The 25,330-nt window shown below is 37.5% G+C and overlaps 1 protein-coding gene across 4 annotated transcripts in view; it reads left to right on the top strand.

The window, feature by feature from the left end:
• Positions 1-24,709, top strand: part of GNPTAB (N-acetylglucosamine-1-phosphate transferase subunits alpha and beta) — a 67,118-nt gene extending 42,409 nt beyond the window's left edge. For all 4 annotated transcript variants that reach the window (XM_084617264.1, XM_084617265.1, XM_084617263.1 and 1 more), the window contains 11 exons: positions 729-852; positions 5,697-5,900; positions 7,270-8,396; positions 9,467-9,666; positions 10,158-10,377; positions 11,536-11,649; positions 13,804-13,889; positions 17,090-17,188; positions 20,052-20,219; positions 20,823-20,913; positions 22,344-24,709. In XM_084617264.1, the coding sequence (XP_084473390.1) occupies positions 729-852; positions 5,697-5,900; positions 7,270-8,396; positions 9,467-9,666; positions 10,158-10,377; positions 11,536-11,649; positions 13,804-13,889; positions 17,090-17,188; positions 20,052-20,219; positions 20,823-20,913; positions 22,344-22,421 (2,511 nt within the window). In that variant the 3' untranslated portion in view covers positions 22,422-24,709. The remainder of the gene's footprint in view (positions 1-728; positions 853-5,696; positions 5,901-7,269; positions 8,397-9,466; positions 9,667-10,157; positions 10,378-11,535; positions 11,650-13,803; positions 13,890-17,089; positions 17,189-20,051; positions 20,220-20,822; positions 20,914-22,343) is intronic.
• Positions 24,710-25,330: the final 621 nt, after the last annotated feature.

Below are 25,330 nucleotides of genomic sequence, written 5' to 3'. Positions count from 1 at the left end.
GCAGAAAATTTCAACTGCTTCAGTAGGCTTTAATAAAGGTAAATAGTCACATATTCAGCTAAGTCCTCTAATGAGAGCTGTCATCCAATTCTTCATTTTATTACTGTTTTGTCAGGTCTCATGATAACCTGGAGTCAAGTGAAGTTTTCTATCGTGAAATCTGATCAGTAGTTACAACTGGGTTTAAATAGGGGGTGGGAAGGTCTGAAGAAAAAGTGCTTCATTTTTAATGCTTGTAAACTAAGCATATTTTGTTCTACATTGTGTTATGTCAGAAATTCTTGGAAACACTTAACTCATAGATTATCAGATGCTTAATGATTAGTATGTTAGTTCTACATCTGTTTGTCACATGCATGACTAATAGGCAGCCCCAGGAAACTTTTGGGTCAGCTGACAAATGAACTGAAGTCAGTTATTTTAGACTTTTTTTAATCTTTTAAACACTGTTTAACCTTTATATAAATATTGTCTGTGGGCATGAATCCAGGGCCGAGAGTCAGGCGGTCCTGTGTTCTTCTCTTGGCTCTTTAATCGATTTACTGTGTGGACCTCTGAGCCTTAATTTTGCAGACCTGTAAAAGGGGATAATACTTACCAACCTCACAGGTGTTAAGAATTAATTATTGTTCATAAAGGTCTTTGAACATGTAAAGCACTATGCATAGATAACTGCTAAGTCTGCTTATTTGACTGAAAAACTGAGATTGTAATATTATTCCTTCTAGGTTTACTTGACTTGGCCTGTGCCAAACTGTGCTGAAGGATGTCCTGGCTCATGGATTAAAGATGGTTACTGTGATAAGGCCTGTAATAATTCAGCATGTGATTGGGATGGAGGGGATTGCATTGGTAAGAGAATTCAGAAACTAATTAATTAATCTACTTTCTTACAAAAATTCTGTAACTGGTAAATTATCCTGTATATATGAACAATTCCCCTTTTAATAGAAAAAAATAAATTGGTCTTTCTTACAGATATAAAGATACATTTCATTATGTGGGAAATAACATGCTTCAAATTACAGTATTTGAGCAGTACACAGGGAAATCTTGCTCTGTGTATCGGATCTAACTAGATGAGATGGAGGGTTCTTTGAGCCTTAATGTCTATTAGCTCTGCAGCTCTGATGGTAGTAAAATGTTGGTTTTACTCATGAACAAAGCACACATCACTCAGAAGATATATAGGGAGAAGAACTATAGCAGTAATAAGATATCAATTTCAGAATCATTCTTCTGACCAGAATCCCTCTTTAAGGGGAGATTGAGGATTAATAATGGCATTTTACATACTTTTGACAGCTGTGTATATCAGCTGTGACAGCTCTCTCATATCACGGATTCAGTATTATATAGTTTTAAATTAAAATTGGACTTTAGGTATGAATGTTTTGCCAGAGTATTTAATACAAAGTTTACTTTGTGAGATTAGTAAATTTTTAAATTTTACATGCTCTGTCATTCATTCCTTTTGCTAAGGAGATTATCCACACTCATTTCTCTGTCAGATTTTTCCTGATGTTTTAAAAACCTGTTACAGAGCATGCTCTGGCTAGAGTCTAGACCACCTCCTCAAGCCTGGTCCTTATGAATATTTGTGTTCAACACACATCCATATTTTGGGTACTTACTGTCCAGTGTGAAGCTAGCAGATGGTCATGTCTTTGACATGGTGCACCTGAGGGTCTAACTAGAACATGCTCTGTCTTGACATCCATTTCTCCACCTTTAAACACCCTAACTTTCTCCAGATGTGAACACACTGAAGAACATTATTTCCCCTTCCATTTCTCTTCCTGTCAGATACTTAGTTTTATGAGGGTGACTTTTTGTTTTTCATAGATTTATATAAGGCTAGAAAGGACCACTGTGCTCATCTAGTCTGACTTCCTGAATAAAATATAGGGTACAGAATATCACTTGTAAGTCTTGCTATGGAGGGAATTGTTCTTCTCTGCTATATAAGTGAGTACTATTAAGCACAAGAGCTTTTGGTGCATTTTCTTAAAAGGGAAATCTTGTTTTTAAGCTTTGGGATGTAAATGTATGCACAGGATTAGAATGCAGATGAATGTTTTCCCCTCTGTATTTTGAAATAATTCTAGATGCTCTTGTTGCAGAGTTTCTCAAAAGTCCTGTCAGTGTTTTTGTCTTTTAAAGTTAAATATTATTCTAAAAAATTATTCTATAAAATGGCATCTTTTCATTCTACTGACTATTTCCTGTGAATGTTCAGAGTTCTTCTTTGAGTGCTGGTCCCTATGTATATTTCCCATGTGGGTATGTGTGAGCGCCATGCTCCTGAGTCTGAAGATTCTTAATAAGCATTGTCTGTTGACTCACACATGCACAATAGCCTTCCTTGTGCTCCAGAGTGAGGATGTAAAAGGCAGTGCAGGCCCATGCCTTTCTTGATCCTTCTTACCACTACATGGCCTGAGTCGGAACCCTCTGTGTGCAGATTTCTCCAGCTTCTTTCTTATAAGCCTGTAAATAGATATTGTAGATAGTTTTTATGTTTAATAGAGTTAGAGTTTTATATAGTATAGTTAGAATAGCTTTAGGGGAATCCCTTCCCTCAGTCTGGAACTATGCCCAGAGTACCAGTGTTTAAAAATTGTGTCTCTTGCTCTCGCTCCTTCTCTGTGAGCAACAACCACCAACACTGCCTCTGCTTTTTGGGTGAGATGCATCTCTGCAAAGTGCAGCATTTGCCGCTTGTTTCCCCTGTGAACTTGTGAAGCTCATGAGCTTATGGAGAAGGTCATGAGACCTCATGCTGATCTGGGCTAGGGAGACTGACTCTCTCTCTCCTCCCCCAGAACATTGGCCCCGACTGACAAGCAGCCCAGTGAGTGTGAACTTGGGAGTGGAGCCTGGAGCTGCCAAGCGCAAGGAATCATCAGTCAGGGCTTTGCATGAGAGTAAAGGGCACTCATGGATACAAGGACAGATCCCCATGCATGTCTCTGTCTGGGTCGTGTGAGCCTCTGCACACAGATTCTAACGCTCAGGATCACTTAAGATTCCCAGGCAGGAGGGTATAGCACAGAAGAAAAAGGATTAGTCAGTCCCATTGTTGGCTCCAACTCCTAAACATAAAGACTGGCATTCTCCAGCTCCATCTCAGAATGTTGAACCTGACCCTTTGGCAGTACCTGCCCACCGTCGGGAGGACAATCCACCCTCAACATTTCGGGACATATCGGAACTGTTGTTCCCGACTGCAGGAGTGCCCTGAACATTGGGATGTGGGGACCCTTAAGTCTTTCTAGAGGATATCTTCTTCTCTTATCCTTAGCCCCCTCTCCTCTCAGGCCTGATTCTGTGAGAGACATTGCCACAGCAGAGGATGAAACTACTTTAGTAACACAGGAACCCTCTCTGCTCCAACCCTCAGGCAAGCGTGTTCATCCTCCGGTACCGACAGCCCTACCAGTAGAACAAGAACAGGTCTCTGACTTGGATGAGTCAGATGCTCTGGCCTGTTCTTCATCTCCTTGCAAAGAGATGAGTGCTGAGAGGGAGTGGAGAACATCCAAATGCCCTACTCCCAGATATGACTTTCCCAGGGACTACTGGTACCTGATGCTGTGGGGTCCTCTCAAACTGTTGATCCCTCATATTGGCCCTACTGGGGCCTGCATGGTAAATGTCCCAGGAACTGTCCATGGGCCCTACAGCACCTCTCCCACATGGCATCTGCTGGATCTGTTAGAGTAGTAGTATAGGAAACTGAGCCAGATTTACGCTACCAACAGGGATCTCATTCTCGTCTCTGGACTAAGTGATCACTCCATTTTCACTGGACAACCCTAAGGAATACCAGGAGCTACTGCAGAGGATAGCAGATGACTTTTAGATCCCACTGGAGGAGGTCCAAGTTTCCAACACTGTCTCCTTGACGTTCTGTAACCAACAGGTCCAAGCAAAGTGGCGCTCCTGGTAAATGAGGTTATCATGGAGCCAGCCACCGTGGTCTGGGATACCCTAGTCTCCTGCGCCTCCACACATAAAAGAGCTGAGAGGCACTATTTTTTCCCAGCCAAAGGAGCTGAATTTCTTTTCATGCAACCGGTGCCCAACTTGCTGGTGGTTCAGGCAGCCATGTAAAGAGCAAAGTTGCAACACCCTTTGGCTGACAAGGGCTCAAAGAGGTTGGACCTTTTGGGAAGTAAGGTATTCTCTTCTATGAGCCAGCAATTCCATATCGCTAACTATCAGTCTTTGTTAACAAAATACGATTTTAACAACTGATCTAGGCTGGTAGACTTTAAGGACAGAATTCCCCTCAAGGACAGAGCCCAGTTTCAATCCTTCATCAGAGAAGTCAAGCTAGTAGCAAAAACATCCTTACAAGCTGCAGTGGATGTGGTGGATGCAGCATTTACAGGGCTTGCTACTGGTATAGTTATGAGGTGTGAGTCTTGGCTTCACTTTTCGGGGTTCTCCAGAGGGGATTTACTGTTTGCGTCAAACTTGTTCAGCAAGAAAACTGATGAGTCTCTGCACTCACTGAAAGACTCTAGATTGACCTTCCACTTCCTGAGAATTTATACCCTGGTGCCAAAAAGAAAAAACTACAGCCAGGTGTATAGGCAGAGACCATCCTCTCAATAAACATTCTACCACAGGTGCCCAGCTGAGCCTCTGTGCAAGCAACAGGGTTCAGAGACCTCAATTTTCAGGACCCTCTACTACCACGACCTCCACCCAGTCCCACTCACCTGCTAAAAGAGGTACTTTTGATGCCTCGGTCAATAATTGCCTACTTTTATTGACGCCAACCACTTCTATTTCCCCTCCTCCCCACAAATCTTTGGGGGAAGTCTTTCACTTTTTGCCCACAATTGGGGCTCTGTCTTGACAGATAGGTGGGTTCTAGAAATTACTAACATGGTTACTCCATCGAATTTCTCTCTCTCACATGCTGTCCCCACCACCACCACAAACACCTTCCCAATCCCTCATGAAGAGATTCTTCGCCAGGACGCAGACACTTTTCCATCGCAGGGCAATAGAACGAGAACCACCTCAGTGTCAAGCGAGAGAGTTCTATTCCCCATACTTCATAGTTTACAAAAGATGTTACTAGTGATGTGTGAGAAGGAAAGAGTCTAGCTTGACTCTCAGTTCCCAGGCTGTTTGTGCAGTACTGATACTTACAAGAATTAAAAAAGTGATTACTTGTGAATTGAAGAAACTGTATCTGGAAATCCGTAATACAAAAAACATGGAACACCATAATAGCAAGCCACTTTGCAGCACAGAACTGTACTTTACTTTAAGAATATTTAGTAAATAAATTTGCTCCTGTAGAATGTACAGTGAAAACTGATCTCAAGCAACCAGCAAGGGAGTAGCAAAAATCAGTTGCCTACCACAAATTTGTCTTTAATTAAAATTTGGACAAATATATATTGGTAACCTTAGCAATATTTAAATTGGTCTTCTTAAGACCAGGGGTTTCCTATTCAAGATAGGGTTAACATAGGGTAGATTTCACAGTAGTTTATAGGGGAAGAGTTAGCAATCCGCTAATGTTAAGATTTGATGTTAGTATGTAAGAGTCTTCTTTTTTTTTTCAAACTAATTTTAACAAATGAGGTTTAAAATAGTAGTGGAGAGTAATCCGTGTCAGAAGTAAGGGTTTTAATGGATGTTTTTCCCCCCACATCTCTACCCTCCTTTAGGGAACAGTGGAGGTAGTCGTTACATTGCTGGTGGTGGTGGAGGTGGTGGAGCAGGGAATGGCCCACCCTGGCAGTTTGGTGCTGGAATCAGTGGAGTTTCTTATTGTAACCAGGGCTGTGCCAATTCCTGGCTGGCAGATAAATTCTGTGACCAGGCATGCAATGTCCTCTCTTGTGGATTTGATGCTGGTGACTGTGGGCAAGGTATGTAAAATACATAATTGACAGTCTTCATGTGAGAATTCTTCAGAACTGTATGTTACTGTTTTGTAGTTATTGCTTGTGGAGTCCTGCGTTAGGACACATTGCAGAGTTGAGGGAAAAGAGCTGTGAGTGTATTACCAGCTTGGGAAAATGCGTATGGGTGGTTGTTTCATGAACAAATTCACTCAAAAGAGTGTTTGGTGCTGATTTCATTTTTTCTTGAGCAGTTATTTATTAAGTATGGACAGTGAGTTTGGTGCTGTACAGAACACAGAGAGAGTATCAAGGTCCTTGCCTCAAGAAACTTAAGTTTTAAATTAGAAAATTCAACACAGACACACAAGCACCTAATCTCAGTGACACATTTATAGATACTTACCTCTGAACTAGTATTGAAAGGCTTCACATGATATTTCAAGGAATCATTTGAAGGAAGAGAAAATGTCAGGGATGCTAGGAGAGGGAGGGAGTTACAAATATAAGGGATGGCATGGAAAAGAATATGAAGATGAGAATGGGAACAAGATACAAAAAGGCTTGGGAGGAGTGCAGGCAGTATAAAGAAATGAGAGCACAGAGATGTCGGTAGTGTGAAGTTACGCAGAGTCTTAAACGTTCATGTAAGAAATTAGAATTTGATATTGAAGACCAGAGGAAGTTAATGGACCAGTTCAAAGAGGCGAGTGACGTGGTCATAGTAGTTAAGTGGAAGATGTTAGCAGCTTTTTATGTAGGTGGGAGGGGCTGAGCTGAGATGCAAGAAGGCCAAAAAGGTTTTTGTTGTAGGAATAGAGTGGAAAGGACAAAAGCATGAGAGGTTGATGAGAGCTTGAATGTGGGGCGTGGAGAAAGTGAGAGGAGTACAGTAAGACGCCAACATAGCGTCCTAGGAGGATGACGAACTTGTCAGCAGTGGTGGAGATGATTAGGGCGGAAGGAAAAAGTTCATTTTGGCCATGTTGATTTTTGAGGTCTCTAGCCAAGATATGCTGATGTAGTATAGTTCATCTAAAGAAACATAAAAGTATCTATTAGAATGTGGTGAAAGCAAAATTTGGGGGTTTCAGTTATGATCTGTAGTTTAAAATAAATGAGGGACAGTGGTAACATGCCATAAAAAAGCTGAAGCTGGAAATTGAAAGTCTGATGATCACAGCTTTAGAATCACCACTGGAATGAATGGCAAGTTTATAAATCTTAATATGTTATAAAATGGTGATCCATTATTTGGATAAATGAATGAGAAAAATTGGCAGTTACTGTAGTTACCATTTTTGAGCTCACACTCTGTTGATATTTTGATTACTGCTTAAAACGGGATTGAAGAAAAGTGACAGGGTGATAAATTATTGATTCTTTGTTTTTCCAGATCACTTTGACGAGTTGTACAAGGTGACTCTCCAGCAGAATCAAACCCAGTACATTATTCCAAAAGGTGAATATCTGCCCTATTTCAGCTTTGCTGAAATAGCCAAGAAAGGAATTGAGGGTGCCTATAGCGATAATCCAATTATACGTCATGCTTCTGTTGCCAACAAGTGGAAGACTATCCACCTGGTAATGCACAGTGGAATGAACGCAACTGTGATCTATTTTAATCTTACATTTCAAGATAAAAATGATGAAGAGTTTAAAATGCAGATAGCTGTTGAGGTTGATACCAGAGAGGAACCAAAATTGAACACATCTTCCACCCAGAAATCGGACACTTTCATTAAAATTACACCTTCAGTATCAGAAGCTGAAATGATTTTTGAGGATATTCCTGAAGAAGAACGTTTTCCAAGAGTCAGGAAACGTCCAAATAACACAAAGGAGAGTTTTCTTGAAGATGTGGTAATGCCAGCAGTAAATGTGTCTTTCCTCCCTGAAGATGTTCGGTTGGCTCTGTGGAACCTGGATTTAAAGCTAGAAAATGGTGATATCACTCATAAAGGTTATAATCTATCAAAGGCTGCTCTTCTGAGATCTTTCCAAATGTTACCTACAATGACAAAAACAAAGGAGATGCCAGGCATGGAAAGGAAAGGTATCTATGATGATGTAAAAGAACAAAAGAACCTTACCATTTGGCACAAGCCTGATAAAGATTTAATCAGTGGCAAAAGAGAAGCTGTAACAAAAAAACATGAAGCAGTTCCTTCAAAGTCAGTAGCTACAAAGAATACTGTTGTGACAATGAAGGTAAACAGGCAGTTTCCTCTAAAATCAATTTCTGAATCCATGCCTGTAATCCAGAACATGGGAAATAAAAATGGATCTCGAGAGAAAATACTGAATGCACTCATACCAAAAGAAACCCATAAGTCGAAAGATATTGGAAATGTGGAGACTGTGGAAGAGAAAAAAAAGGAAATGGAAATAAACAAGCCGCATGCCAACGTAGATACAGCAGGCAGCAAAGTGTTGCCAGGAAGGAAACTTCAATATTACACTGGAAGTGATCAAGGCTTTTTGCCATGGGAAAAAAATAAGTATTTCCAAGATCTTCTTGATGTGAGTATCCTAATGCATAACACAAAATATATCACTTCAGAAAATTTGACATCTTTGCTTTATGCATAATTTAGTGGAATACAGTTAAGGTGAAAATCACAGTGAAACATTCTTTGCTTATGTGGCAAATTCTGAAATTCTGAAAACCCCAGAGATATTTTTAAAATCTGTTTTACTTTTAGTTATTTTCACTGTTCATTTACTTTCTGCGCTTCTCCATGGGTGATGAAAGAACTGTCCAAGTTCACTTTTTCTCTCTAGTTGGGTTTTAGTCAATTTTGCAGTCTAGTTTTCATGCACTGGCACAATGCAGTTGTTAAGGTTTACAGCACTGCAAAGGAAGGTTTAAATTAGTTCTCATGTAGATTTGTATATACATACAAAATTTTATTTTTTTGTATAAATCCAGTCTTTAGAAAATTCCATCTATATTTTTGGGTCTAAAAGGTAAGTTAAGTGTCTGTTTTATTATGCCAACAAAAACTTATAGGAACCGATCAAGTGAATACAGGAGGAAATCCTTCCCAGATGTCTAGCCCAAAAAATTTGTTCTGGGAATCTCTAGAATGGAAGAAGGTAGAACACACAGAGTCATTTGACAGAGGTTGCTCCTAATTGCTTTCAACTACTAGAGGTGCTCCATTTAAAATGTAAGATATTTTAACTCTTTAAATTTAATCTTTGATTGAAGGTTCCTTCTACATAGAATCCATACTCCAGAGACATGATTTTGTTAATTGTAGGTGCGTAGCCATCAAAGGGAATGCAATATTACATACATGTCCTGCAACAAATAGTGGCTTTTCTATTAAAATTTAATAAATTAAATGAGGTTCCATATGTCATTTCCTGTCGGTGCATGAGAGTTTTAAGGAAGGTCACATTTCAGGCCTAAACTGTCACTGTAAAAAAAAAAAAAGAGAACTCAACTGTTTGAGCAAAAACATTTGACACGTCTTACAGTTTTACAAATATAGAAAAGCGCTTAGTACTTCATTGGAATTATCAACATACGTGTGTGTTAGGATCTCTAATAATGTAACCCTGGGTTATGCCTATCATTTTATTAGGAAGAAGAGGCATTAATTAAGGAAATGTCTTACTTTACTGATGGTAAACGAATTGGCAGGCAGTTGAAAGATACATTTGCTGATTCCCTCCGATATGTAAATAAACTTCTAAACAGCAAATTTGGATTTACATCTCGGAAAGTCCCTGCTCACATGCCTCATATGATTGACCGCATTGTTATGCAAGAACTACAAGATATGTGAGTATGCCTTTGTTTGAAATAAGGTGAAACTCCAGAGCTGTTGTAATTCTATCTTCTGTGTCTGCTCCCTTGAATTTATAGCTTTGTGTTGATGATTGACTGTCTATGGGTTAAAAGAAAAGGAGTACTTGTGGCACCTTAGAGACTAACAAATTTATTTGAGCATAAGCTTTCGTGAGCTGTAATAATGCTCAAATAAATTTGTTAGTCTCTAAGGTGCCACAAGTACTCCTTTTCTTTTTGCGAATACAGACTAACACGGCTGCTACTCTGAAACCTGTCTGTGGGTTGAGCCTGACTGCTCCTTAAACTTGTATTTTGGGGGGGGGGGGGGAGAGAGAGAATTATTCCCTCATTAGGACAACAGTGTTAAAATAAGTAGTCTTTGGAGAACTTTTTGAACTTCAGATGAGGTACTTTTCTTCAGTAAGGAATGTTTCACTTTAAGGTGGCAAAGTAGTGAATTGATTTGTATTGTATCTGGGCAGGTTTCCTGAGGAATTTGACAAGACCTCATTTCACAAAGTGAGACACTCGGAAGATATGCAGTTTGCTTTTTCATATTTCTATTACCTCATGAGTGCAGTTCAGCCACTGAATATTTCCCAGGTTTTTGATGAAGTTGATACAGATCAGTCAGGCATTTTGTCTGACAGAGAGATTCGCACATTGGCTACAAGAATTCATGAACTGCCCTTAAGTTTGCAGGTACATTTTCTTCAGAAACCATTTTTGTTGTTACTTCAGCTGTAAAATTCAATATGATCATTATCGCAAGAGAAAACAAACACACACAGCAACATAAGGCAATTCTTAAATCTTAAACATACAATGGAAGTTTTAATATGTGCTACTTTTTTTTTTTTTTTAAATAACATTCAGGCAAACTATCACTAATGTTTTAGCTGTAGTAGAAGAGCAATCTGTTTTCTTCTGAGTTCAGTAAGGCATTTGGTTTGAACATAATATAAAATAAAATGTTAAATGACTTAGTATTTGTTTATATTATGGTAGTGCCTAAAGGTCCTAACCAGGATTGTGGCCCCATTGTCCTAGGCTCAGTGCATATGCATAGTAGGAGCGAGTCCCTGCCCTGAAGAACTTACAACTAAATAGACAAGGCAGGTGGAGTGGTGAGAGAAAGGAAGTAGTGTAATAGTATATATTTATAAGAAGATAGCACCCTAAGACCCCATTGTGCTGGCCACTGTACAAACAAAAAAAGACAGTCTCTGCCCTGAAGGGCTTGCATTCTAAAGACACAAACAGACAAGGTGTATTATCTCCACTGTACAGATAGGGAGCTGAGGCTCAACGCAGATAAGTGACTTGCCCCAAAGATCATGCAGGAAGTCAGTGACAGAGCTAGAGCCAGATCTCCTGTGTTCCAGGCCAGTGCTTTAATGAGAAGACCTTTTTCCCCTCTCTCCAATTCTTTCCTCCTCTCCTCCCCATTGTTAAATAACTTAATAAGTTATTTCAAATTTTGAAATTTACATGAAATCATCAATAGTGCAATTTTATTGATGTTCAAATGGAAAGGGCAATTCCTTTGCTTTGGTTGTGCCTCTGTGGCCCTGATTCAGCCAAGTATTTAAGTATATGCCTGACCTTACATAGGTGAGCAGCTCCATTGACTTTAATGAGACTCGTACTTAATACCTTGCTGAATAATAGCCTATATGGGGTATATATTTGGGGTATAGCCTGTATTTGATTTTGTGCAAAAATAGTCCAATACATTTTGTAGCTAATATTTTAAAGGTACTTTTAGACATTCTGAATACAGAAGGAATATAGTATAATTATAGAACCATGTTAGTGAGAAAATATGTAATGGATTTATTTCTTTCCTCCTTCTGGCAGGATTTGACAAGTCTGGAGCAAATGCTGATAAATTGCTCTAAAGCACTTCCTTCCAACATCACTCAGATTAATGTCATTCCTCCAACTCAGGAATCTTATTATGATCCCAATCTGGTAAGAAAATATTTAGCCTAAAAGATGTACATTTTGTCTCATTTCCTGAGCTTGTATCTACTGAATTCATTGTTTTCCCTGCGCAATTTTAAGAATAATTCACAAAAAATATAGCATGTATGCAGATTTCTTATGTTAGGTATAAAACTGTTATAAACCACACTTCTAGTTGTTAAGGTCAAGAAATATTCTCCACAAAAGTAAAGAATGCAAATTTTCACATACGTGACATTAATAAGGTTGTCCTTTTTTCAAAACGTGAAATGTAGTTCAGCATGTTAAACCAGAGAGGCAATATGCACTGTCCTCATTTATCTGAGGGTTTTGATGGCACTAGGCAAGTGTTGATCTGGAATTTCTCCAATTTGGTGAAGAGATTAGCTCTGTGTGTACCTAGTCTTGAGATGCTTTCCTCATAATTCTGATACTTTTGAGTAACTCCAATTGACTTTTAATGTGGTTTAGGCTTCCAGTGCCTAAATCACTTTTGAAAATGGGACTTGGGCCATGTCTACTTGCTTTGCTGGTTAGGTGTACTAGTGTACTATAATGGCAAAGTGCTTCTAGTGTGAATTCATCTTTTGCTGGTGTTTATTCCATACCCCTTTGTTAAATGACGTATGCCAATAAAATTGTAGTTTGCCCATATAAGCTGATCTATACTAGAGGCTTTTTTTGGCACAGCTATGTAGGACAGTGATCACACCTCTTCACACCCTTGACTGACATAATGATGCTGGCAGAAGTTTTGTAGTGTAGATATGCCATTAGGTTATGAAGTCATTAGGTTGCTTTTGAAAAATGTACTCTAGTGCTTTGCTAAATTGGGCTTTATAGGTTCAAACCAATACTTTGTGGTACATTGTACTCAGAAATGAACTTGTTAGGCAGAGAAAATCATGGAGCACAGAACAATTACTTCCAATGACAGTCCTTTAAAATACATGAATTTATGTACCAAGGGGACCAGGCTGTCCTAAAGGAGCTGGTTCTTGGCAGTTGTTTCTTCAGCAAGAATCGGAATACTGATCAACCGCATCAACCTGGTCTGATGAAATGTAAATGTGTATTTGGGAAAACTCCAGATATTCAACACGTTGCAGTCCAGATTACCTCATTGTCTTTTGTGGTATTCACACCTTTGTGATCATCTGAGTGAAGTTTGCAAAACTATGCAATGGTTCAGTCTAGGTTTGTCAGTAAAGTGAAACTTTGAGGAGAGGCAATAAACTTTACTTGGGATAGAGTTAAAAGTAAGTCTGAATAGTTAGGAACAATTTTAAATTATTTTAATCTCTTTGGAGTGCTAATAAACTGTCACTAATCTAAGCACTAATCATGAGTACTAACATTATCATTTCTAAGTCCACTTCAAATAGTGACATAACAGTGTTTGTTTTTAGCACAGAGGCAGAATTTATTTTTACTTTTCTGGGTTGCAAGGGCTAAATTTGTAGGAATCAATGTAGCACTGTAGAAAACTTCCCTTGGGAATAGAGATTTGGTTCCCAGAATTGTTGTTTCCACATAGTTCAGACTAGGAATAATAAGCTTAATACCCATCAGCTGTTCTTTAGCGCTTGCCTGACCAATTTTACTAGTTGGCATTGACTGGCTTGCATCAGGAATGCCAAAATCAGCTGTCCAACCTGCTTCAACTAGTGAATATTGTATTAGAGATGGAATGCAGAAGCTAAATAGAAAGTTTTCAGAGTAGCAGCCGTGTTAGTCTGTATTCGCAAAAAGAAAAGGAGTACTTGTGGCACCTTAGAGACTAACAAATTTATTTGAGCATAAGCTTTCGTGAGCTACAGCTCACTTCATCGGATGCAACTGATGAAGCGAGCTGTAGCTCATGAAACCTTATGCTCAGATAAATTGGTTAGTCTCTAAGGTGCCACAAGTACTCCTTTTCTTTTTGTAAAAAGAAAATATAACAAATACTAATATTAGAATGCACCAATGTCCCTTCTTTTTCTAACCAAACTGATTGTTTCTCATTTTCATCCTAGGAGCAAAGTTTTGTATAGTTCTCTGGAGATTGTAGAACTCTGTTCTTTTTATAATGCATTTCTTTCCAGGAGACTTTTAATAATATAGTTTATAGAGCAGTTATGCAAGGATGTTGTTTACCCCAGTTGTATTTTCTTACAGCCTCCAGTGACTAAAAATCTGGTAACTAACTGTAAACCTGTGACTGACAGAATTCGTAAGGCATACAAGGACAAAAACAAATATAGGTATGTTATATTATTTTTATTTTTTATAATTGTTTGTATAATATTTGTAAACACATAGTAATAAGATGAGAGGTGAAAATGCATAATTGATCATAGACTGCACTGTACATGTTAAAATAAATTTAATCCAAAGCTTCCTATTAGTGGTACTTGAACAGAAATAAAAACAGAATTAATAACTACTTATTTTTTTTCTGTTAGCTTTTTATTAAATTTTATTTCTTTATTTTTATACATACACAAATGAAACATAACAAATTATACATAAACTTCTAATAATGTGTTAACCATTTGCTACCTAACCTTTACCATACTGGAGACATTTAATTATATGTAAAAGGAATGTTTAAAATAACTAATTTATATTTGTATTACACAGTTTACAAACAGACAAAAATTGTTTATACAAATCCAAATAGTTTTAAATCTTATTTGGCCTTATCCTTATTTTATGTACAGAGAAATTGAAGAAGAAAATTTATTAGAATAAGATAAAGAACTGAAGCAAACTTCAGAGGAGGGGGAAAGAAAAGAAGAGGGAAGGAAGTGGGCAGAGGGGGAGATGGCTGGAGGGGGAGTCCGATGCATTTAATAGTATCATTTAGATACTTCCAGGAAAGCATCTGAGAATCTCTGAGAATTTTTCTTGGGTATTTCTGTTACAGCATTCAACTCTTTTCCTGGTGGCCAAGGCTCCAATCTTCAAATGTTGGTTGCTTTTTAGATTTCAGTTTTTGTGGCACTAGGCTTTTAGGAATTATTAATGCGATGCTGAGATAACTACTTATGTTTTATGTTTCACCACCAAAAAGGATATGTTATTTTTTAATTTCAGTGATAATATACTTTTGGTAGCCTAAACGTTTTTCATATTGCATGTATTTCAGAGAATGATCACTATTATTTTGCCTCAATTCCTTTCCTTGGGCCAAATCCTGACCCTAGTTTATGTAACTGTAAGGAGTACAATAGCTCCAGATGGCTATGTAAATTAACTGCATGCAGCACAGACTGATACTAAGGACTGCTGGCATAAAAAGGTGCAGAAGGAATCTTCCTCTGCTTTGCCTGTGGTATATGTTAATCTGCTTGAGAGGGGATCCCAGTCTCATATTTCCTCATTCTGCTGGGGAAAGGAAAGCTACTGTAGCCCTAGCTGCCTTGTGCATTTCTTGCAAGGAAATAGGTGTGTTGAGAATGGGATTCTTCTGTTGGTTTAGGGAGGGGTCATTGTTGTCCTGCCCTGTGTGTGCTGGGAATCTGTCTAAGCTCTTGAGCTCAGAGCTCTGTCAGATCTAATAGCCAGGGAAAATGACTAGCCGCACAGCCTGTTTAGTTTCTTTGGTGGCCCTTCAGCCGAGATGGAACTCATGATCTCATTTCCACAATGCCACATATGCCAGATGGGCTCGACAATCAGACTCCTCTTCCAAGGTGGGAGAGCTGTTTGGGAGGCCACTGAAACTTGTCTCCCATTGCCTAAGTGGCTACAGAATCTAGCAGTACTGTAGAATCTAAAAGTTATGAACTGACCAGTCAACCACACACCTCATTTGGAATTGGAGGTATGCAATCAGGCAGCAGCTGAGCCACACAAAAAACAAATACAATACAGTACTGTGTTAAATTTAAACTACTAAAAAATAAAGGGAAAGTTTAAAAAGAAAATTTGACAAGGTAAGGAAACTGTTTCTGTGCTTGTTTCATTTAAATTAAGATGCTTAAAAGCAGCATTTTTCTTAGCATAGTACAGCTGTATTAAGTCAATTTTCAGTTGTAAACTTTTGAAAGAACAACCATAACGTTTTGTTCAGAGGTGTGAACATTTCAGAGTTAAGAACAACCTCCGTTCCCGAGGTGTTCATAATGCTGAGGTTCTACTGTATTATAGAACTGCTGAAGGCTTTGGGTCACAGATGCTGCTTGATCCAGGACTTGGCCATTTATTTATTTAATGACATCTCAAAGTGCCCTAAATGCTTGGCAGAGATCATAAACAGGCCACTGCCCCAAAGAGCTTACAGTCTGATTTTAGACACGGCACAACAGATGAGGTGACAAACACAATAGGGAGGGAATGAGGCAAGGAAAGATGAGGCACAATATAATTAATTATAGGTTTCAGAGTAGCAGCCGTGTTAGTCTGTATTCGCAAAAAGAAAAGGAGTACTTGTGGCACCTTAGAGACTAACAAATTTATTTGAGCATAAGCTTTTGTGAGCTACAGCTCACTTCATCGGATGCATTCAGGGGATAATACAGTGGAGAGATTTCACTTAAATTATGTTACTCAGTTTAAGGCTCATCTTGGTGGTTTTATTAATTTTTAATATAAGATACAGTGATTGTAATTGGCTTACTTGGTGTTGTGGACATTGTTAAAAGGAGGGATTTAAATGAGGAGGTGGTAGTGGCCAGGCCTGACAAAATAAGAAAAATGTTCCATACATATGGGGCAGCTTGAAAAAAGGAATGGCAACTTTTGTGGGACAGTTAAACATGGCATCAAAGGTACTTTTAGCCTATAGATTTCTTTCCGAGACTTTACACTTCATACATCTACTGCTTTGTCAATATTTGTAATTTATTGCATTTAATTGTAAGGCCCACATCTCGCAAAGACTTATGCACCTTTGTCAAGTTAAACAGATGTGTGAATCTTTTCAGGAATTGGTCGTAAGATTAGAGTTTTATCCTAATCCTAATTATAGTCCTCTCTAATTAAAATACTTCTTTTTTTTCTCTTCAGACTTTCAGAGTGGGGAGTGAAGGGGCAGGGGAGGGATTGAGAGAGATTGGTTTTAAGAATATGTGATACAAACATAATGAAGCATACTTTGTAAATAGTAGAGGCTTACATAGTTTACAGGAAGTCTCATTAACATTCTTCCTTTGAGATCACTAGTTAACCAATGTGAGTATGAGAATTCAGGTCTTAATTTTCCAACAGGTTAATAACAATTTTTTTTTAAAATGTACAGAAAAGAGATTTTGTGTAAGAGCACCAGTTGTAGTGAGTTAGCTTCCTTGAGTAAATATATTGAGAGATGAACCAAATTTTAAACAACTCTGGGCGGGGGGAAAGGATAATCAGATGTAGAGCAGTGCAGTGATAAGACATTTAATTTGTAGAATGTCATGTTCATAATGCCTGACTCATGCTGTTATGCTAATCTAAAAATTGTTTTAATAATACTAAGGTTTGAAATCATGGGAGAAGAAGAAATTGCTTTCAAAATGATCCGCACCAACGTTTCTCATGTAGTTGGCCAGCTAGATGATATAAGAAAAAATCCCAGGTACACATTAATTGTTTTCTATGTTTTGAGATTGCTTTATTTTCCCTTGAGACAGCTTCAAACATCTCATTTTATAGGGTGCTTTTACTAATATTTATTAGGTGTAAGGCAATTGTGAGTAAAAATTACTTTTTAAACATCAGGTTGCAGTCTTAATCATAAATAAACACTATTCTGTCACTAGCACTGCAACTTATTTTCACTCCCTACTTTTTCTGCCACATAATTTTCATATTTGTAATGAACTAGAAGTGTTGAATATTCTAAAAAACATGATGAAAATTGTGAAGAACTTTCATGCGGTCATGCAGAATAACTTGTGTATCTGACTTTTTCATTAACCACTGCTAAATTTTTATATTTATAAAACCAATGGAAATTTGCAGAAAACTTCAGCAGCTGCTGCTGAGAGTTTAATCTTGAATAGGATTCTACAGATCACAAACATCATATCACAGGCTTTAAAGAATTGGCCACTTTGTGATCTGTTTTGTACATATAATATTTAAATGATATATGAAACATTTGAACATTGAACATTACAGTATGTAGGCATTTGTCTAAACATTTTTGAAAGATCCTTTGTTACCAAATCAGCGTGCTGATTTACTTTGTATACAGTGTCAAATGTTCTGCCCCACCTACCTACCGTCTCAGGATATTTCTACACAGCCTGTGGCAGCGAGTCTCTGAGCCCTGGTTGACAGACTCAGGCTTGCACTATGGCGATACAAATAGCTATGTAGATGCTCCAGCTCTGGCTGGAGCTTGGACTCTGAAGCCTAGAGAGGAAGATGGGCTTCAAAGCCCAAACTCCAGCCGGAGCCGCAACGTCTACTCAGCTATTTGTAGCACCATAGCATGAGCCTTGTGAGCCAGCGCTCTGAGAGTCCCTGTTACGGGTTGCTGCTCGCTGTGTAGATGTACCTTCAATTATAGTTAACTCTGCAAGGAGTGGAAAGAAAATAGAAATGCTGAATCTTAACCTAGAGTTCCCCCTTTGCTCTTACAGTTCTGGAGTATCTTGCAGACGGCATTCTATATTAGAGTAGGATATGCAGAGTCAAAAGAATTGAGTTGTAGTCGCAGCTTGTCCACTGATTCAGTGTGGGAGCTTGGGCAACTCACTTAACTTCTCCTTGTCCTTCTTTCCTCAGGTGTAAAATGTGATAATGCTTTCCCAACTTTGTAAAGCCTTATCCAGTGCTTTTCATCTGATGACTTCAGAGTATTATTTTTTGCTTATTTACTGATCCATGTAAAAGGTTTTTACTAAGTGCTCCAAGCAAGGGAGAGCTTTGTGGTCTAGGCATCAGTTTTGGAATACCCAGAACTATTGGACCTGCCCTTTCAAATCCTGAAAGAATTGAACTAGTCTTTCCATCTTGTGAAGAAAATGAATAAAATTCCATTGTTTCCTGTCCGACAGTCTGTTGGACAAAACCTTGAAAACTGAGGTGCTTTCTGTTCTTTTTGGATATTAAAAATCCATTTGATTTACTTAATTCTACTAAGACAAAATATCTCTTCTGCACACTGTTGTGTAGAGCAATGTGTGCCAGTTGTCCTGGTTGCCACACAGATTCTAAGGTAATGGGCAGAATATAAAGATCTAGGTAGACTGTGTCCGTCACCCCAGAGAGAGTAGCATGGTGACAGTTAAGCTTTACATAGGTAGCTGGTGAACCATTTTTAGATCTTTTGGAAGGCCAGGTGCTAAATACATGCAAAATATTATTTTCTCCGCTATTTGAAAGGACACATTATACTGTACAGCAGCTGACTGAGCCCATTTCTTCACAAAGGTTAGCAGTTACCAGGCATATGTTACCAGATATGATTTCTTTCTCTGGGGAAAAAGTAAGGCTCTCTTGTCTTGCAATATAAATAGGGCACAAAACCTTGCCCATATGTAGGAAAGGACATTTTGCTGCCAAACACCACCTCAGAGTGGCCAAGGATACACAGCTGTCAGGCAGACTATATGCTGCTTCATTTACAACAAATAGCACTACCTAGATCTCAATGTCTTTCTATTTGGACTCTATACAAGAGGCATTGTGGGGATCCTGGTTTATTGGTGATTTTCATATACATTCTAGAGACAAGGTGTGTGAGGTAATATCTTTTACTGGACCAACTTCTGTTGGTGAGAGAGATGAGATTTTGAGCTACACAGTTTACCAGTAAAAGTGTGGGAGTTTTTTCTGACTACCAAACCTTTAAGCTCAGCCTGGGGTCTGTAAGTCAAGTTATGTTCTGTCTGGCTTATGTGTCGTCATTACCAGTAAAGGTTATTCGGGCCAAATTTTGCCCTCAGTAAAACTATTACCTTCCATTGCTTCACATGAGAGCCTCTGAAAAATGCAATATAAATGGTTTAACTATTAGTATTGTGCTGCAGCACCTAATACAATGCAAATCAATCTATCATTTATAATATTGAGAAAATAACATGAATTATAAGTGACCCATGAAACTATCTTGCTAGTGTTGTAATTTGGGGCTTCTGTTCTCTGTGATCTTTATAATCAACAGAGGGCTGTGAGATGACTCACTCTTAAACATCTGCTATTAATTCCATTAGAGGGCAGTGGTGCACACAGACACATGGTACAGGACAGATGCAAATGTAATATGTGTTAGGTACAACAGATATTGGGACTTCTTGCCACCCTATGTGCTCAGTGGATGAGGAAGGCCTTGACTCCTAACACCTGGAAAATTAATCAGATAAATGCAAAGATAAGGAGTGCTGTTACCTGTATTCGAGTATATCTATGTCCACCAAAAATACAGTTTGCAAATAGCTTTGTTATCATACTAAAAGAAATATCCTAATATTGACTCTTCGTTTTTCTAGAAAATTTGTTTGCCTAAATGACAACATTGATCACAATCATAAGGATGCTCAGACAGTGAAGGCAGTGCTTCGGGATTTTTATGAATCAATGTTTCCCATACCGTCTCAGTTTGAGCTGCCAAGAGAATATCGGAACCGCTTCCTTCATATGCATGAGCTTCAGGAATGGTAAATTTTACAGATTCTCTTCCACATTCTGTGTGAGCTATTGTGTTGTATCAGCATCTAACTCAATGTATAGAGCAGCTGCTGAGGGGTGAGTGCTGGACAGGCTCTGCAGCTGCCTCCCCAGGGCCTTCCACATTGCTTCTCTCTCCCGAATTTCCCCCTCCGCAGGCCTCACATGTGACCCTTTAGCACATTCTGAGAACCCAGTGTTGAAAAACACTTGGTTTAGAGCATGATGAAATGTTGTTAGAAATCCAGTTTTAGCTACAATTGAGTTTAAACCATGTTTAAACACAGTGGCCTTACATTTGAAACTATATACTGTGGAGTGGGCCCAAGAGCTGTTCCAGCATGCTACTAAAACAGTTCACTGGAACTGAAAAGATTTGTTATGATAAATATGTGCAGACCTTATGATGTACCTTACAAATAACCATTTTGCTTTTTAAACCAAGTTATATAGGGGTAAATTGTTACACAATAGTGCATATTTTTTTTTTTTATCTGGATATTTTTACTCAATGGAATGTTAGGAACTTTATGATATGTCAGTGCAAAGGTACAAACATTAATATATAAAACTCTGTTTCCATTTTTGTACAGGAGAGCATACAGAGACAAGCTAAAATTTTGGACTCATTGTGTGTTAGTGACATTGATTGTGTTTACAGTCATCTCATTTTTTGCTGAACAGGTAAAAGTTACAGTTTCATCCAAATACACAACTTTAGTAGTATACAGTGTCGTCTCTATAAAATGAATTAATTTTTTTAGGGGTTTTGAGCAATAGCTGAAGTACTGTTTCGTGGCATATAAAACACATGTAGTAAAGAAGTTTTGGAACAATAAAGGAAGGAAGACACTTTGACCAAAGTTTTCAGAAGTGATTCGTGATTATGGGGTGTCTCATTTTTCAGGTGACTTACTTGCGAGTCCTTAAAGGATCCTGACTTTCAAAGGGTGGGTGCTGAGCACCTTTTGAAAATCAGGTCCATTTAGGGTGTGTCAGTTTGGGTCCTCAAAATCACCAGTCATTTTGGAAAATCCTAGCCTGTAAATATTTCTATCAATCAAAAGCAAAGTAAGATAACACTAGGAAAAATTGATTAAATACTGATCAGCTGGTCCAGACAGTATCCAACTTAGGGCAGAAAGCATCTGATCCAAAGCCCACTGAAGAAGTCATTAGAAAGACTCCTGTTGACTTCAATGGACTTTGGACTAGGTCCCAAAAGAAAATGTCTCCAGTTCGCCAAACCCTTAGGCATGAGAATTATTTTATGCACATGGGTAGTCCCTTTGAACTCAAACATAGTCAGTGGAACTAATCACATATTTTTGTTTGCAGGATCAGGGCCTTAGATAACAAACTTATCACTGAAAATTATGTTTGCCTGTTACGTTTCCTGTTGATAAACCTTATTTCTATTGTAGTGTTTGTATTTGATGGAAAAAAATAAATGAACCATGCTGTTGTCCAATTTCTTTTCCTGTGTATCTGTTCTATGCTGCTATGTTAATCTTGTTCACTCTTTCCATGATCTGATGAGGAAAGTGTGATTTTTGAAAACTTGCCCATTATATTTTTATTTAGTCCTATTAAAAAAAAGTCACCTACAGCTCTTGTGTGTGCTGCCCCTCCCCAACTCTCCCAGTTTGCAGCTTTTTTAGCTACTGGAAACTCCTGCTGTATAAAAACTTGGCTTCGAAGGTATAATTAATTTAGTGAAAGGACTAAAGCTCTAAATTTTATATTTAAGTACAGACAGATTTGTGGTAATCCTCTTGTAATTAATTGTGCCCAGTTATTTTATTAAGCTAGTTAAAATATGCACTTTCAGATTTAGTATATTAGAAGTCTTGGAAATAATCACTCACTATTGTTCGAGTGTTCTTGACCCAGACATTGACAAATCTAATAGAGACACCTAAGCCTAATAGAAGAGAGTTTGAGTAATTGCTCCCTTCCTCTTGTGTAGTGAAAAAATTGAGGGTATAGTCTTTTATACTTGATTGCTATGAAATGGTCAAGGTTTTATGGGGTTTGTGGGAAGAAAATTTGATGACCTGTTCCCCTTTGATGTTTGGGAAAACTAAATATTAATTATTTTTTTAACCTTTCAGCTAATTGCACTTAAACGAAAGCTTTTTCCGAGGAGGAGGGTCCAAAAGGAAGTCGGTCATGAGCGAATCAAGGTGTAGAAGAGCTTTGCTTCGAAATCAGTCTACCTCAAGCTGTAATAAGCATTTAAAATTGTTACTGGAGAAGTGTCTTTATGATGTAACATTTAGCTAGTTTGACATGAAGAAAAAAAGTCAAATATCCATAATTTACAGCCTTCATGGCGCTGCATGTAACACCCAAGCTCCTGAAGTTATGAGATGGGGGGAAGTTAGAAGGAGTGGGCATTGGCAGTTCTCAACTGGTTTTACTCTATAAGCATTAGCTCACGGATATGTTATCCTTTTTATAAAAAGGGTTACTGAAACAAACCTAACTGCATTTAAAGCAGTGGACTTTGCCAACTAAGTAAAATGTTGGAAAGTTTAACTGTTCAGGATTAACTAGAAAGATATCCCTGACCTTGCATTCCAAAGCATTTTGCAAATTGCTGAATTAATCAATACATTGTGTTGATGCTGCTTTTCCAGTTTTAGAAGTAAAACAGAGGATAATTGCTTAATTTCCCAATTAGATATAGTCTACATTAGATGACATTTACATTGTTTAAATATAGCAACAATGCAACCTCAAATTGGTGGTCTCTAATGAGGAATTGGATGATACATATCCTAATGATATCATCAAGAATCAAACTACTATTATTTTAAAGATTTTATTTATCACCTAATTCATCAAACTGCCAGGAATACTGTGGTATTGTTTGTAGGCCTAATTACAAAGAGAGAGCTACAGTCAAGTAAAAGTGACTAGGATGTTATTATTTTACAAGCGTTGTAAATATACGAGCAAAAGTGCCTCACCATATGAATGAGTAATATATTGTTTTAATGTTGCATTGTATTAGAGCAATGTTTCATTTCTGAATTTGGTAATTATATTCTCATATGAAGCATTAATGTTTTAAAATTTGGACAAGCACGGGCAATCCTGTCATACTTTCAGACCAGTGTCAGGATAGCAAGATTTTTAAGGGGGAGACAATACTGAGACACTTTTTTCAAGCAGATATTTTTGACAGAGTACTTGCAATCATAGTTATTAACAGTAGTCTTCTAAAATCACTTCACTAATTATTTTATAATTGGAGCATGAAGTATACAATACATTGTGTGCTGTAAGATATTCAGTTTGTTTTAAAAGTAACTAAAGTCTTGTGATAAACAATGAAGTTATTTTGGTTTATTCTGTTTTTGCTCTAGAGGAAAAGAAAATACATCCAATTTAGTAAATTACTCGCACCTATTATTCCGGTAGACTTTGCTTGTCATTAGAAATATTCAAAGGTAACTCTAATTTGTTTTCATATTATCCAGGGCATATGCCGATTGTTAAACCAAATAGAATCTAATTTTTAAACATTTTAAAATATGAGCATTTATATTTTTCTTTTTAGAATTTCATACTAGAAGATCTCAGATGTATTTAATATGCTGTGACATACTAAAGTAAACACACAGCATATAAAATGAGCAGTTTGTATCTGCCCTACTTTCAGTTGTCAAAGTCTTCTATTTTGGCAGAAGTGTCAAGGATGGTAGAATACTTCCACAAATGAAATTACAGGAAAGCCAGGATGAAATAAAGTTTTATATTTTTAAAACTTTTTATTTCAAAAAGACACTCACTAAAAAGTAGATTAAGTCCAAAATTTGATCTACCTTAAAATTGTTTTAGTATTCTGCACTGTATTTTTTTTTAAAGTACTTGAGTACAAGAAATGATTAAAGAAAAATAACTACAGGGCCAGTTTTTCAAAACTTTTGGCTAAGTTACATGTGCAAATCATGAATTTCCATATACAGATGGCATGTCAGTGCACGGATGTCCATTCATTTCTGCAGTTTAAGCAAACACTTTTGAAAACTAGGTTCATATTATTTTGTTTTATTGCTCCAATAGCCAGCCAGCAGACAGAGCATAAATTAACTGACAAAATTTATTTCCAGATCTGTGTCAATGTCTGTGACAGTGATATCAAAAAGAAGGAAAGGAAGCAGAGCTGAAAAAAACTGGGTGTAGGAGGAAAATATTACTCCAATATTTCATAAATTGGAAAGGACAAAACTAGTGAAGTCAAATATTTCTAATCTTCTATGAGGTTAAAGAGCAGAGAGTAGAAATCAAATGATAAATAAGTTCTTGACAATATATTTTATCTTTTTGCTCACTTTTCAGAATTTTTACGTAACTGTAATATACTTAGATAAAATAATTGGGAGAGGTGAAAACTTCATTGAGATCATATTCAGATGATGAAGCATATAGATTCATTACATGATTTGAGAGAAATAAAATCTTAAATTACTTTCTGGAATTTTCTGTTCAATATGGTTGTTACAAGCAATACGATTGTTCTGAGCCATATGATGATCGCCACTTCATAAATTAGGATATCAGAAATATGCTACCACTATAATATCTGCCAGCAGCTGATAGCTTACTCATATCATTTTTGCCCCAAAGGTCATATCTTGTCATCTTATTTAAAAAACATTTACTTTTGAAGTGACCTGTTTCAAATACAATAGATCTTAAAATCAAAGGAAAATTTTATGCTGAAATTAGCATGTGAAACAATATTAAAGTCCAGAGAGAAAGGACTTTCAAAACTTTGCTACATTTAAAGCTTTCGATCCTCTTAATTGCATCACTTTCTTCAGCAGTAAAATTAGTGAATATCACCTGTTGAGGATTACTTTTACTGTAACAAAAAAGATGGTCTCTAGCATTTGGTCCATAAGTAGTAAAATGCATGTCATAACCTTCTAGCTGAGGGGTTTTTTGGCTGTCGTCCATAACTTTGTCAGCAAGGAGTCACTTGAGGCAAAAAATAAATCTTCAGATATGAGACGTCAAACAATTTGACCATGAATATTAATGTAACATTTGCTAGTATAAAGCTAAAAAATGACTGTATAATAGGCTA

The sequence above is a fragment of the Lepidochelys olivacea genome (assembly GCF_965140295.1).
Source record: "Lepidochelys olivacea isolate rLepOli2 genome assembly, chromosome: 1".
Taxonomy (NCBI): domain Eukaryota; kingdom Metazoa; phylum Chordata; order Testudines; family Cheloniidae; genus Lepidochelys; species Lepidochelys olivacea.
The sequence above is the reverse complement of the archived record's forward strand: the minus strand, read 5'-3'. Positions and strand labels throughout refer to the sequence as shown.